Here is a 14,175-nt window from a genome sequence, read left to right as displayed (position 1 = left end):
AGCGCCTTAAGTATCTTTCAATCGCGAGCAAACAGATAGGATTTGAGAAATATGTCGCAACTAAGAAACGCTTGTATCCAGAAACAATGGTCACTTTCATCGATGCGTCATTAAAATAATTAATGACGCATTGTTAATTAAAATAATTACACCGGTACACATTGAGCATTCTAGCTATTAAAGTTTAGGTGGCATTATTATAATTGAAAATAACAGAGACAATAAAAAAAACAAACCTGGCAAACAGACAATAAATTCATTTTCCAGGAAATTTAATTTAATATAAAGTTAAACAAATTATGAAAATTATTCTGAAATTGTTAAACTACGAATTGGGATATGTTTAATAGCTGCCAGAAGAAATGATAAAAAACGATATTGACTCTATCATTGGCGAATGATTACATTGTCCCATTTACCCAAGACTCTATAAAATACTCCGATTGATTCGAGACCTGCTGGCTCGTAACGAGATATTATACGCTTAAAAAGATGCGGTTCGCGTCGCGAGCGCGGGCAGGGACGTTCGAAGATACGCTTCGCTGATCCCGAGGCTCCATTAAAACCGATCGGGCCGAGCCGATGTTGCCGATCGGCGCGGCCGGCGCGTCGCGGTTACGGTGAAAATTGCACGAATTTTCAATGCGTGGACGCGCGCCCTGGATGCGTAACCCTTATCGACGTCGCGTCGCGACGTCGCGGTATGTATGGACATTAAGGCAACCGCGGCGACAACGGAACCGCGAATATAGCAGGCATAGTATAACATAGGTAAGTGTGCTTGTGGGTCAGTGGCACAAGAGCTGTTCGCCACCATCGCAGGCACAATGAACAGCCGCCGCCGCCGCCGCCGCCGCCGCTGCCACAGTCGTCGCTTTGCCCGGTTGCGCTGAAGTAAAATCGTTACTTACGTTATATAGATCGGAGCACAGACACCATTGTTCTTGAACTTATGCGCTCGAACGCATGAATCTACGCACGACAGGCGGTCGGTCCGTATAATACCCACATTGCGACGAAGAGGCGTCGACGCGGCAATAGTCGTTTGCATGAAGTATCATAGAAGGATATGCGCGTCGTTCCATTGTATCCGGAATCCTCCATCGAGATTAGCGTTCGCCTAACACAATTTCTGTCATCGAGATGATAAAGTGCGGGGGAATTGTGAGTTTATTTACTCGCACGCACTGTAAATCCAAGTGTGTTATTTCTATACGCATGAACGTCTAAAAATGACACATTTGACTGAAGCTCGTTTTACATGTTTTGTTAAATTAATATGTTTAATCGTATTAAATTAAAAATTAAGATTTGAAACGGCAAGAAATGTGTGAGAGGAGCTTCAGTTAAAATAACACGCTTGGATTTGCAGTGTACGCGCGCACGTTGGAGAGTAAATTTGTTCTCTTGAAATGTATGATTTGTAGTTTCACAGAAACTTAAAGAGCTGAGAAAATTTAAGATTTATATTTGTAATAAAATTATTTTTAATTCGTCATTTGTCGCCATTTCGACCGGAAATAAAGCGTTTTGTGCAATTCTCTTTATCAACTGATAGAATTTGATGGAAAACGCGATTAGGAGACTGAAGTACTCTGGCCTGTTGCATTGTAGATGATTTAAAACAAGATTGAAATATATAATAAAAATAGGCTTATGCGCGGTACGGCAGAAATGTTTTATAAGAACTCGTCTGGCCTTTAGCGGAAGCATACAGTGCTGCAGCGACTGCTTCGTGAGTTCATTGCACCCTTTTGCGACATTTTATAATTACGACCGCCGTCGCCGTTACGTTCTGCGAACACCGTGCAAAAATGCGCGATATCATTGGGGAACATTCGACACACCGCGTTGAACGGAGTTGCCCAATAATAAGTCCCGCGGACGGCGCGGACATGATGATTTTTGCCAACGTGCTTGACCCGTGCAACTTTAAAAAGATTGTGCGTTTGCAGGGCGGAATCGCGAAATCTCGAGAATTGGAACATATTTTTTATAATCTTCCAATTTAAGTAATTGTAATTTAATTATAATACTTATCTGAACTTAATTATAAATTAGTAGATATTAACCCTAGTTACCTAGGGGGTTACTGTCCTCATTTTTTATCTAAGTCGTTACTACTATAAATCTGGGAGACCTTTATCTATTCTATTCATATCTCAGATAAACATTAGTATTTTTTGCCTTTTTTTTTAAACGTCGAAACCTGCTTAAGCAAACCATAACTTTTATTTAGAAACTTAACCTAACCATAAATAAGAAAGAAGTTATAAAAAGGCTAGAAGAATTTTTATATAACCAGAAAAATATCATATTTCTGGATGAATTTTCCGGTCCCATCAAGGACAGTAACCTATAGGGTTAAAATATTTATATAAAATATATATGTTCTTTATATTATTTTTGTATATTACATTTCAAATGTCGTCATCACTGCATTCAGACAATCTCCAAAAAATTATGAATTTAATTATGTCAGTTTTAACAGTACTTCTCAGAAGTTTTTCAGAATCAAAAGTAATTGCATTGCAGGTACAAGATCCGATGATTTTTGGTTTTAGGAATGAAAGCAGTTACTAGAAATATTTATCCCTTTAAGAAAGCAATGATAGAACTAAAATGAAAGACATTCTTATAATAACGAACTCGAGAAGGGCCGCTTCGTATTCGTCACGTTGCGCCAGAATTATACAGTTACAATGTTACGACATTCTAACTGTCTCACTTGGGATTTCGGGTATTTACAAGCGGCAGGGGTCAGCCACGCGGGGCCTGTATGTCGGGCCTCTACACCTTGACATTCGACCGGCGAACAGAGAAAATCGTGTCAAACGTACAGCGTTCGTGACTTCCTCGACCTAAATTCGGCCGAAAAACGCGATCGAAAACGTCGGAAACTACCTGGCAGATTAAGTTGCGGAGGCAGCGAGGAGCTCGTTAATTTCACGTAGACCTTAACGGAAATTTAATCTGAAACCTTGGAATACCTAACGTCAAAAATTAAAGAAGCACGTGTGTGCGAGTCGCATACGTCGAATACGTATCCTTTCACTTAGAAGACCACACGCGCGCTTAATACTAGCCAGTGAAATTTTTACGAACGATTAACCAAGTTGAAAAATAATTCTCGCCGCGGAATATTTGGTCAAAAGTGAAAGGCGAATTTAGTCCGATTTTATTATATTCAGAGGTCACACTTTTTCGTTCTTCGGATCGATCGGAGATCAATTTAAGAAGCGAAAATAACGAAGTAAGAAATATCGTGGTGCAAGACACAAATCGTCGATCTCATAATTTTTATTGGAGGCGTGATTATGTGTTTCCTTGTCTTTTGCAAAGATGTGTGCATCGCATATGCATGCGTAACAAGCTACTGTCTACAGTGGAACTCACTTTTACTCAGGCGTGAAAACAAACACGCGGCACGTAAGGATTTCGCGCGGTGGGCCAGGAAGAGGTGCTTACGACCAATTTTGCCAACACGCCATAATCGCCATATATTATTAGTTTCTTTCGATTCTATACATCGCCAAAAAATCTTTTACTAAGAAGATCTGCGAAAAGACTTGACTTGAATATTTAGTCAAAATGTACCATGTCGTATTTATCGCTTACAGGAATATCAAATTAAATTGAAGAATTATAGAATTTGGCACATTAAATGTTATTTACTTCTACGAACTTAAACAAAGAGTGTAATTATTTTTCAGCGCATATATTTGTGAATTTAATTTTGTTTAGCTTAAAATTGTTTTTATGCAGCTTGATCAGTTTTTGCGCGAGTTTGCAAAAATCCAAACGGATTGCCCGACTCTATTTATCGCTCTTATTACATATACATCTTTCGCATTGCACCTTTCACGTAACGCAGGACGGACATTAAACGACCTACCGAAGTATTCAGCCCGCTAATTAATTACGTGAGTAATTATATTGCACGTCCGACTATTTTCCATCGCCACGACGGAATAACGCCATGACACAGGCATAAAGTTTCGGAAAGATACGAGCGTAACGAAGTGGTAATGCCATCGCGCGCGGCGGCGGCTGCGGAGTGCGGAGCGCGTTATGCTTCGGCACGCACCACTGGCCGCGCACTCTTTTTTCTCGGACGAGTGTAACGCGAGGAAAAAAGAGATCGTGCAAAATCGTGACATCGTTCTCTTATCCCCTTATCCGTTTTCGTCGATAAAATATTATAATTTCATCGGGAGAACGGCCGCGCCGCTCGACAACCCGGGACGAAGGAATGGCTCTAAAAATTACTGCACAGTTCCACGGGGATGAAGCGGCGATATTTTAAAATCTTTCCAAAAAAAGCTATTAGATATTTTATCTAAAAATAAACGATGTAGAGAGACCCTTTTAGAATAATCGACAAATTCAACTCATTTTTGCACTTTATAATTACAAAAGAATTAGAATTATCATGTAAATGATTTGAAACTTCTAATCGACATTAAATTCCTTTATCTTATACAGTAGTGTTTCTTAAGTAAATATAAAAAAATTGAAGGGGATATTCTATGGCTTATTTTAAGAAGAAAAGGTCATATAAACATATGCCATAAATGCTAAATCCTAAATTGCTTCGTTTTCAAAATACAAGATGTCAAAGTTGTGAAAAAAAAATGAAAATTTCAGAAATCTGGAAAACGTTTATTTTATTCAAATTTAGTATGCGTACATGTGGTATTAAGAACTATTTTCCAGTACTTATGAAACATTTTCAGATCTACCAGGGGTGTACGTATGAGTAATCATTAAGCTTTTTTTATAAGAAAATGGTATACGCCACTGTTCTTTTCAAGTTTAACAATTTTTAGCTCTTTTTTTTTAATTTTCGAACTAAAACTCTACAAAAACTACCTCTAGTGTTTTTTTTTAATAATGCACCGCTTTCGAGATAAAGTAAAAAAATTGAAATTAAAAATTGAAAATACAATCATGTGTATCAATACTGATTAATATCATTACTGGAGAAAATAGTTCTTAATGCACGGTTCTTACATAAACAAATATTAAATTTAAATAAAACAGGTTTAAATGTTTCCTACATTTTCGAAATTTTCATATTTTTTCACAACTTTGACACTGTATTTTGAAAACGAAGCAGTTTAGGGCATATGTTTGTAGGAATTTTCTTTCTAAAATAAGCCGCAGGATATCTCTTTCAATTTTTTCATACTTACTTAGAAAAGCACCCTGCATATATATTGCACATATTATTGAATATATCATTTACGTTAGTTTAAGAGGTGACTCACAAAATTGCCGAGTGCTTTGAAACTTACCAAAGGTTAATCAAGAACTTGTTATTTTTGAAATAAATTTTTTCTTTTTTATTCTTTGGTACACATAAATTATAAAAATTCTTTTCATTACGTGTCTGTTCTATTGTCTCTTTTCCTTTTTACATCAGAAACCTTTGTCAAATTCTTCTAAAGAATCGTTCGATCAATTTCATAAAATAGTGTTATTTGTCATCTGTAACAAATGGAAAATTATTAATTTATGGCTACCGTCAGAAGCCACTTGAGCTCAAAGGTGCCGAAAGCCGTTGCATCTTTTTTCCCTATATTTTTGAAACCAAAAAAAATTGTTCTTTTTCGAAGAACCTCTTAAACTGCAATATGTTACGAGTAAGAAACAAGAATATATTTTGTCTCACTCTAACTTCTTTCAAAAAGAACAACATAAGCTAAAAGAACTTTGCTACTGAATCGTCTTGGTGGGAAATATTCTTACTTAAAATTGTCATCCGTGCTAATGCTATTACATCCGTCGGACAGTCCTAAGATACAGAGAGCGCATTCTTTGATGACCTACAGGTAGGTCAAACAGGTAGTAGGTCAAACAGGTAAGGCTACCTAAATTACACAATGATTTTCGGCCGCACAATGCGACCGTGGCGGGTCTATTTTGATGCACTGACCTAAGCGGCACTTGCCAGGGCACTTGTCGCAGTATATTAACAACGATAACCCGCGGCGATCTTTCGTTCGTCGATAAGTGGAATCTCAAAATAACGTTCCGGGCCCGAAACGTGCCAACAAAGAGACCGCGTATACACGAGTTCCGGTTCTTCCGGAATCTCTTTCTTCAGTCGCCACGTTCTAACCGGCCTAACTGGACGATTCCGTTGGAAACTGGTGGGAACTTCTCTTCACTTTTACCGCGTGGCGGACGGAAAAGTGCGAACTACGCGCGCGCGCGCACACCCGTTTTTCACGCGTGCTTACGAGCCGGGGGCCGCAAAAACTCGGGACTCGCGATCTCGCATCCACGCACGCGTTTTACGGCACTTGGATTATTTCACCAGTATACCTGTCTTACGGCAAACAGGGAAAATAAATGCAAAAGCAATTTTGGTTCTTCAAGCGTTTACGTCAAACTTAAACTACTAATTTTCTAATACTTCCGTAAATCTTAAAAAAAAGGAGAGGAGGGAAAGAGAGTATTTGACATATAATTCGTAATGCGACAGTGTCTCCTTTTCAATTCCTTTCTACATTTGTACATTTAAAAAATCTAATTTCTTGTATAAATCTCTAAAACAAGTTAAATTTTAAACTGTACTTTTTTTTATTTTTTATGTATTTATTTATTTATGTTTTATTTAGTTTCCAAAGTACCCCCCAAAAATTTTATAGCTAACGGCGCCAATGGTGTCGCATCTCTCGGTGTTGTTAGAAATGTAGACTTTTGATAATACCTAAAGCTTTATAGACGTTCACACAGATTGATAGAAAAAAATCCGATATAAATTCAAATTTAATCTCGCAAATATATAAAGAGAGCACATTAGAACTTTATATCACATTTATTTAGAATTTTAGAGACTTCCTAAAAATCGTCTAGAGGAGGATCCTGACGCCGATACGACGCTCCGCAACTCTGATTTCTGCGACTTCTTTCGTTGTTTTGCTTTCTCTTTCAGAACTGGCATGCTCTAGTTCGTCCGGAGCGGTCCGTCCATCTATCGGTGGACTATCTTTTGTCGGCTTGAGACTTTGATTCTTTTCTCGATCCAATCGAGCCGAACTGGCGAGCGTATACCATAAAATCGGGAGGAAGGGACAAGCGAAGGGACACGTAGCAAAGTTCACTTTACTCCGTTACACGAATATCTTTATATTTCGCCACACAGCAAATATCAATCAGTATATATCATAATTCAATATATTTTATATTATAAATAGATATATATTATATGTATATATATATATAAAAAATAAACATATAATTATACAATGTAGTTTGGTGAAGAATGTATTTTGTGCTAAACTCGAACTGCATCTGAAGTTCGATGATCCCAACAAAGCGCAACGTATTGTGCACTTTGCAATAATAATAAGCGATAAAGATTCAGATTATTATCATTAGCGAGTCTTCTCAAGAGTATATAAAGAGTATATTAAGCCCCTGGAAGTTTAATATATAAAAATATACGATTACTCTTTACGCGGTTTAACTCTGGCAACATAATTTTAGCGTTGGATTATAAATAATGTCCAAATTATCTGGGGAAAAAAAAAAGATTTTTACGAGTAGTATTTCTTAATTTCCTTAAGCAAGAGCGGCTCCGTCGTTTCATTTATCTCCACGAATCTCTTGTTGGCTCGGCTAAAGTAATAAATGTCGCCGGTGTAAATGTCGAACCACAACGCGTGGATGTGCAGATCGTGCCTCTCCAGGCGTTTCTTCAGGAACCCGTACGACGCGATGTTCTGGAGCTGCTGCAACGTGTTGATCTGCAACAAGACAAGTTTCCTCGAGTGTCAACGAGACAGACGACCGGCGCCGCGGCGGCGTGGCGTCTCGCTCGACCGTGTACTGACTTGCGACAGTTTGTCCTCGATGGCAAACTTGTCCTCCGGATCGATGTAAGCGACGAATTTTCGCAGCGGCGTCTCGGCCTGGAAGAGGATCGGCTCGCGGAAACCGGCTACCTCGAGATGCTGAAACTTCGCCAGGCTGCTGCTGGCGTGCGCGCACAGCCACGCTCTCAGCGGCGACATTCTCCTGTTGGTCTGAAATTCGGACGGCGTTATCGCTCGCGAAGGCGAGACGCGAGAAAAGAAAAAGAAAGAGAGTTTATCGCGGACGAATCGGGAAACGCACTTGCGACGCGAACTCCTCGTCCCGTAGAGCGTAGAGCAGATTCATCGCCTTGCAATCGCTGTGGCCGCAAACTATAACGTGCCTTATGTCGTTCACCACGCATCCCAGCTCCAACGCCGCCGATTCGCACATGGTAAATTCGTCCACGAAGTGCTGCGAATGCGGCACGACATTACCGGGGTTTCGGACTGAAAAGGTAAACTCTGTTAGGCCGTCCGATACACGTTGCTCCTTCTTCGGCTCTTTCGTTCCTTCTATGAGTGATGGATGAATTGAGAAATTCGGAAACCCCACATCCAGTAAAAAAAATATCCCGAAAAGCACAAAAATCCTTGCAAAAATCGTTATGCTAAGAACAGTATCTTTAGAATCATTTTATTACAAATATATATGTATAAAGGAGATACAAAATATAATATGTTTAAAAATATATACATATAACAAACGAAAAATTAAATTTAGAAAAGAAGATACTAATTTGAATAAATTGGTTCTCGTGGTTCTCCTGATTGAAATAAAATTTTGATAAATAAGAATAATTATGTACACAATTGAGATTATTGCATCGAATGAATGTTGTACTCGTTCTCTTGTTATAGAGGATCTGATGTTGTAAGGAGCGTACTTATTAGAAAAAGGAAAAAAATACACTGCGGTGGGATCAGAAAAATTAAAGAAGCAACAAAGGGGGTTACGCGATAATGCAACTATAATAGATCGTACCGACAAACATGTCTCCAACGTTCGTTTCCGTAAATCTAGTTGGGATCATCCGGGAGTCCATGCAGGTAAAGAACACTGCCTTTGGCTGTGATAGGAGTAACAGACATCAAATTACAAGCTGTGCTAACAATACTATATAATATACGGCATAGGGCGAAAGTCTTTAGATACATTTTTTTTATGTATAATACTATATGTATATATCCGACTAGTCCCATTTTAAGTGCCCACTTAAATTTTAGATAATTTATGAATTTATTTATAAAGATATTTAGAGAATTTATAAGATTTAATCTATTAGATGAAAATATTAGATTTATTAAGATGTTCAAAGTATATGAAATACAAAGACATCTCTTCTTCAAATTTTTAGAATTTTTTCTTTATATTGTCAAGAGGAGGGAATCTAAAACAGTAGGGAATCTAGAAGACGTTTAAAAAATATCTAAGACGTCTTTTTTAGACATGCGTGCTGTTTGGGGAGGTGTATATGATATAAATTGAATGTTATACATACATATATGGGGGAAGAAGGGGCTATTTGAGTCAATTAAAGAATTATACATAAATTAAATATAAAGATACTATAAAATAAAAGAAACAAATTATAAATATTTATAATGAATAACGAAATCATTGCAAAATTATATTGTAGTAACATTTTAGGTCTAAATAAGTACCTAATTATTTCTTCAATCATTTATGTGATGTTAATAATATACTTTTAATCATGCACCAGAAAAATAAAATTAAAAATTTGGATAAAAAATTTTCAAGACAAGAAACAGCTTGTCAATTTTCAGGGTATAGGAAGTAGCTTTTTTAGTCAGGGGACTTTCTGGCTTTTTGTCTTGAAAATTCTTTATCCGATTTTTTTCTTTAACTGACTTAAATTATAGCCTCTCTTAACTATATTTCACAGTCGCAGTTTTAGTGCACTTTTAGTAATATCGGCAAATATTCTTTGACATCCTAATCAAACGAGCATACTCTACTGATAAAAACAAAACCTACTATAATTAATATTCAAAATATATTCCATAGTCAGTAAGATAGATGTTCTGCCTGATATCTAAATTACAGTATTATCAATAAAGCTACCAATATTTCCCTGACATAACAGCATAAGGTAAATACCCTGTCTGTCGATATCTAATCTACGTAAGGTACTCTACCAGTAAAAGCAGAACATGAATTTTTCCCTGGCGAAACACCGTCAAATAAAGCAAGTGCGGCAAGTGCCATGCCATCATTAGATACGCGTACTTTAATCAACTATTGGTCAATCGATGGTTCGAGGTCATAACACGGGCCACTGCATTTAAAACGAATGATATTATTATTATTATTATTAACCAAGTCGTATTAATTGTATTAAATAAACGGAGTTGCAAGTTTGTTTTTGACAGCCCGCTGTCACCTGATGTATAGGGGTGGTATCAACAAAACGCACGTGGACTCGGCGTGGCAGCGCGAGAGATACCTGTCTGTATCTATATATCGAAAGAATCATCACGCGAGATTTTTTTCTTTTAACGTAGTATGGAACGTACCTCGGGATGGTCTTTGACTTGTTGAAATTGCTTCACCATTCCTTCCCGATGGCACTTCCTGTACTTCATGATCCCCTTGAGTATTCTGTCCATCGCGACATTCGAGCGATAACTGTGGAATAAATCGCAAGAAACTCGTTTTCCGAACGTGAGGACAGCACACTATTCCGCCATTTGGTAACTGACGGCGGGAAATTTAATTTCCCTCTGATCTATGATAGGAACAAACGCCGAATCTTTTTTTCTTTAATTCAAACTTCTTCGACTTCATAAAATACACTAAAAACTAAAAAAAAAGTTTGAATGAGTATGTACAACCTATATTTAAAAAAATTTAAAACCAGGTGGTTTCCAATATAAATCCATTTTACTTTTAGAATCTATTTCATCGAGACTATTTCTATCGATTCTAATAACTTTAAATAACCATATTATTCGACGTAGAAGTATAAGTCTATAACAAGCCTATTCGTGGTTATAATTTATTTGCACATTTAAAAAATACATCATAGTTTCGTTACATCTCGTATGTAAACCTTGCGTTTAAGGATGTAAACATACAAATACACCGTATAATCCTTCTCTACGAAATTGACGTTAACTATTTATCGACTTTACAACCATAGCACGATGCAACATAGACTGCACATCCACTCGACAGCTCCTTTTATATTTAAGAACAATCCTCAGTAGTAAAAGCTATCAAGTGAACACATAATTAAGAGCGGTTATACGTATCTGTTATCTTCATCAAATAAGCTTCTCTACCGTCGTGAATCATTTTCGAGAACAGAAGCTCTCAAGTGGACGTTCAGTCATCCATCGTGACGCATGCAGATACAGAAGAAAGACATATGTTTACGATAATTTATCTAACATTCGTTGGATATTATTGCAACATGATTCGAATCGCGAATGATCCTTTAATCGAAAATGTAAAAAAAAAACCCGATTCCAAATGAAGCGAGAATATCGCGCATAAACGGGAACTGTTCTACGTCGATAAATCGCAGATGCATTATGACCATATTACATCCGCAAGTAACATGTGGAATGAATTTATATTGATACAGTCCTAATAAACGGCCTGAAATACAGCGATAACCGTCAGCCTCTTTCGGACACGTCGATTATATACTTGTTTTGTCATAAAAACGCTCACGTTGAAAGCCACGGATTGTATATACTTTGTGACTCTCGATCTCGTCGGCAATCGTATCCTTTCCCGCGATTGCGCTTTATTAACGATACGATTCCAGAAAATTCAGCAATTGTTAACAGAATGGACCCGGGTGACGAGGCGCCTGGGTCGCGCCGACTTCTATCTGCTCAACGCCGAGCTCTGGCTGGCACGCTCCAACTTTTCGAAGTGCTTCCGCGCGTTGCGTATATTGATCAATGTCGCCGCGGATGCTGAAAGAAGACCGCCACGTTTCAACATTTTCATTGGCATTTTCAACGCCAGGTTTCACGCAACGTGGAAATTTCAGATACTCACGTATAGTTGGATCGGACATGATGACCATCACGTATGTATTTGAGGTAAATATATCAATGAAGGCCGCGAAATTGGTGTTTCTAACTTCCATACTTTGAAACTGCGCCGCCAACTTGCTGCAAAGTCAAGACAAAATGTCTCATCTCGTTCTTGTTAAGCCTGTATCAGACTATGGATTGGGATTGAGAGATTGGATTAAAATTTAATCAATCGGAATAAAGAAAACTAACCTCAAGTTTAGTGAACTTTGCTCTAACTGGTCAAATTTCAATCCATAGTCTAATACAGACCTTAGACCTGTTACTTTTCCGCGTGACTCGTACTTACCTGCAACTCAATTTGAATTGCTTTATTATGTTGGAAACCTTCTCGAAGCGATGAACGTCTCTGTGAAACTGTCGCTGGCAATGACTTATTACTAGGAAGGTCGCTCTTTCAAACAGAAGAACTTCGTCCGCGTCGATAATATTAGCAAACTGATTCAAGCTTTGTTCAAGTTCCTTCACATTGGGGATCAGCATATATACAATGGACGACCATGCTCTGCAATAACGATTTAATGAAAGTTTAATAGCACTTGTCCGCTTTAATTGCACTTTTATTCGATACATACCTGTACAACGTTTCGTCCCATATACTCGTTCTGAAGCAGGTGCACTCTAAAGGCAAGCTCAGTCTTTTCAGATCTTCCTCTCTTTCCCGGAAAATGTAGTCGCGCTGGTCCTCCTGCACGAGATCCATTTTGTGAACCAGGCAAAATATCTTCGCCTCCGGACTATTCTGCAGTATCGCCTCTAAGCAGCTCTGATAATAATGCATATCTTTGTCCAATTCCCTCGACTCAACGTCAAAGACATATATTAACACCTCCACATTTCTGAATATGTTGTCGCGTTGCGACGCGAAATAATTCTCCATGAATGCCTCTTGCCCTCCGCAATCCCACAAGTTCAGGACCAGATTGCCGAGAAAACGAACGTGGGAGTGTTCTACGTCAACTGTAATAAATTGCGTTGCATTAGTCTCTCTTTCGGCGACTATTTATCGTAATATACGTAGCTTACTTGTCGCTCCTAGACGATGGGTATCGCGAGCGATGTAGTTGGCGAAGATGATGCTTCGCATACTTGTCTTTCCGGACCCACTCTTGCCCATTAACAGCACCTAAATTGGAGCACGTTATTCATAAAATTGCCTCGCAGGACAAAGAAGTGTTATCCATACGAAATAAAACTTATGCGAGAAGAAAGAATGCAATTCCATGCGTTTTAGTAATATAAAGAGAAAATGTTTACCTTCTTCTTCATCTTGAATGAGTACCGTTGGTTTCAATGGTTTCAATAAAGCCTTCTGGAAAAAGAGTTTCACAATACACGCTGGCTGGCCTCGTCAACTGTCGTCAACTGCCGTGTTTGGCTTATCAACTGCTCTCCGCCACTCCGCCCTAGAGCAAGGATCGCACGCAGTAATACACTCAACCTATACGGCCTACGGCTGCTTATCGATGCGCCATGCTCTTAATGCGCTGGTAACACATCCACATGCTAGCAACACACATCACACACATCAAAGCGACAACCACGTCCGTGTGCTTGTGCTGTCGAGCGTCCGAATGTTTCCGAGTCTAACCGAAGTACAGCGTACAGCCACCTATACATACAGGGTGTCGCGAAAGAAGTGTGCGTGTCTCGAATCTCGATCGATCTGTATGAATGAATCTTCCAAGTTGAGAAAGGTGATTAAATTTGCTTGTTTATTTAATAAACTTAATTAACGGTGTCCAACGAGTTGCGACGTAAAGAATTCCGACAATTATAGGAACGTAATGCGAAATGTATCACGCAACATATCCTGAAGACTTTGAATTTCATATCCGCGTTCACGGGACCTGCGATGAATCGGGAGAGATGTTTTTTTCGACGATCGAAAAGGGAGAAGGAACGTTATATATTACACGAATAAACGATTTATACTTTGGATATAAATGTTATAAACAAGCGTCTGGTACTCGAAGAGTCTAAACGTCGCCGCTTCTTGAGTCTGCACGCGAACAGTTTGACATGAGCAGGAAATGCATGATATCAAAATAAAACACTTTATCAGAAAAATTTGCAAGACGACAAACGATAAATGATATGATATACGATAATGCAATGTACATACAAAATATATTTAAATCCTTATGGCACTAAACTATATAGCATAAAAAAATATAATTTCTCTTATTCTCCTTTCAACATAAGGGGCTGCGCACAGTGAAAGGAATAGAGAACA

General features: G+C 38.3%; 2 protein-coding genes across 2 annotated transcripts; both read right to left on the bottom strand.

Annotated features, from left to right (window-relative positions):
* Positions 1-7,121: 7,121 nt before the first annotated feature.
* On the bottom strand, positions 7,122-10,564 carry Cahbeta (carbonic anhydrase beta). The gene is made up of 5 exons (XM_071778666.1): positions 10,404-10,564; positions 8,851-8,935; positions 8,128-8,315; positions 7,845-8,036; positions 7,122-7,757 (listed from the first exon to the last, which is right to left on the bottom strand). The coding sequence occupies exons 1-5, from the start codon at positions 10,494-10,496 to the stop codon at positions 7,548-7,550; spliced, it is 768 nt and encodes a 255-aa protein (XP_071634767.1). The 5' UTR covers positions 10,497-10,564; the 3' UTR covers positions 7,122-7,547.
* Positions 10,565-10,871: 307 nt separating this feature from the next.
* Raga-b (Ras-related GTP binding A/B) lies at positions 10,872-14,062 on the bottom strand. Its single transcript, XM_071778118.1, has 6 exons — positions 13,197-14,062; positions 12,966-13,065; positions 12,515-12,899; positions 12,229-12,444; positions 11,902-12,017; positions 10,872-11,816 (listed from the first exon to the last, which is right to left on the bottom strand). The coding sequence occupies exons 1-6, from the start codon at positions 13,206-13,208 to the stop codon at positions 11,725-11,727; spliced, it is 921 nt and encodes a 306-aa protein (XP_071634219.1). The 5' UTR covers positions 13,209-14,062; the 3' UTR covers positions 10,872-11,724.
* Positions 14,063-14,175: the final 113 nt, after the last annotated feature.

Source organism: Temnothorax longispinosus, chromosome 5 (genome assembly GCF_030848805.1).
Source record: "Temnothorax longispinosus isolate EJ_2023e chromosome 5, Tlon_JGU_v1, whole genome shotgun sequence".
Lineage (NCBI taxonomy): Eukaryota > Metazoa > Arthropoda > Insecta > Hymenoptera > Formicidae > Temnothorax > Temnothorax longispinosus.
Note: the sequence above shows the minus strand (reverse complement) of the source record. Positions and strands in the feature narration are given on the sequence as shown.

Bases quoted from the DNA above. Each gene is read 5' to 3' on its own strand.
- Cahbeta (XM_071778666.1), bottom strand. From the start codon at position 10,496: ATGGACAGAATACTCAAGGGGATCATGAAGTACAGGAAGTGCCATCGG. The intron at 8,936-10,403 runs GTACGTTCCATA...CTCCTATCACAG, and splicing joins AAGTCAAAGACCATCCCGAG to CCAAAGGCAGTGTTCTTTAC. The intron at 8,037-8,127 runs GTGCGTTTCCCG...TCCGAATTTCAG, and splicing joins ACGAGGAGTTCGCGTCGCAA to ACCAACAGGAGAATGTCGCC.
- Raga-b (XM_071778118.1), bottom strand. The intron at 12,900-12,965 runs GTAAGCTACGTA...AATTTATTACAG, and splicing joins CCATCGTCTAGGAGCGACAA to TTGACGTAGAACACTCCCAC. The intron at 12,018-12,228 runs GTAAGTACGAGT...TTGACTTTGCAG, and splicing joins CAATTCAAATTGAGTTGCAG to CAAGTTGGCGGCGCAGTTTC.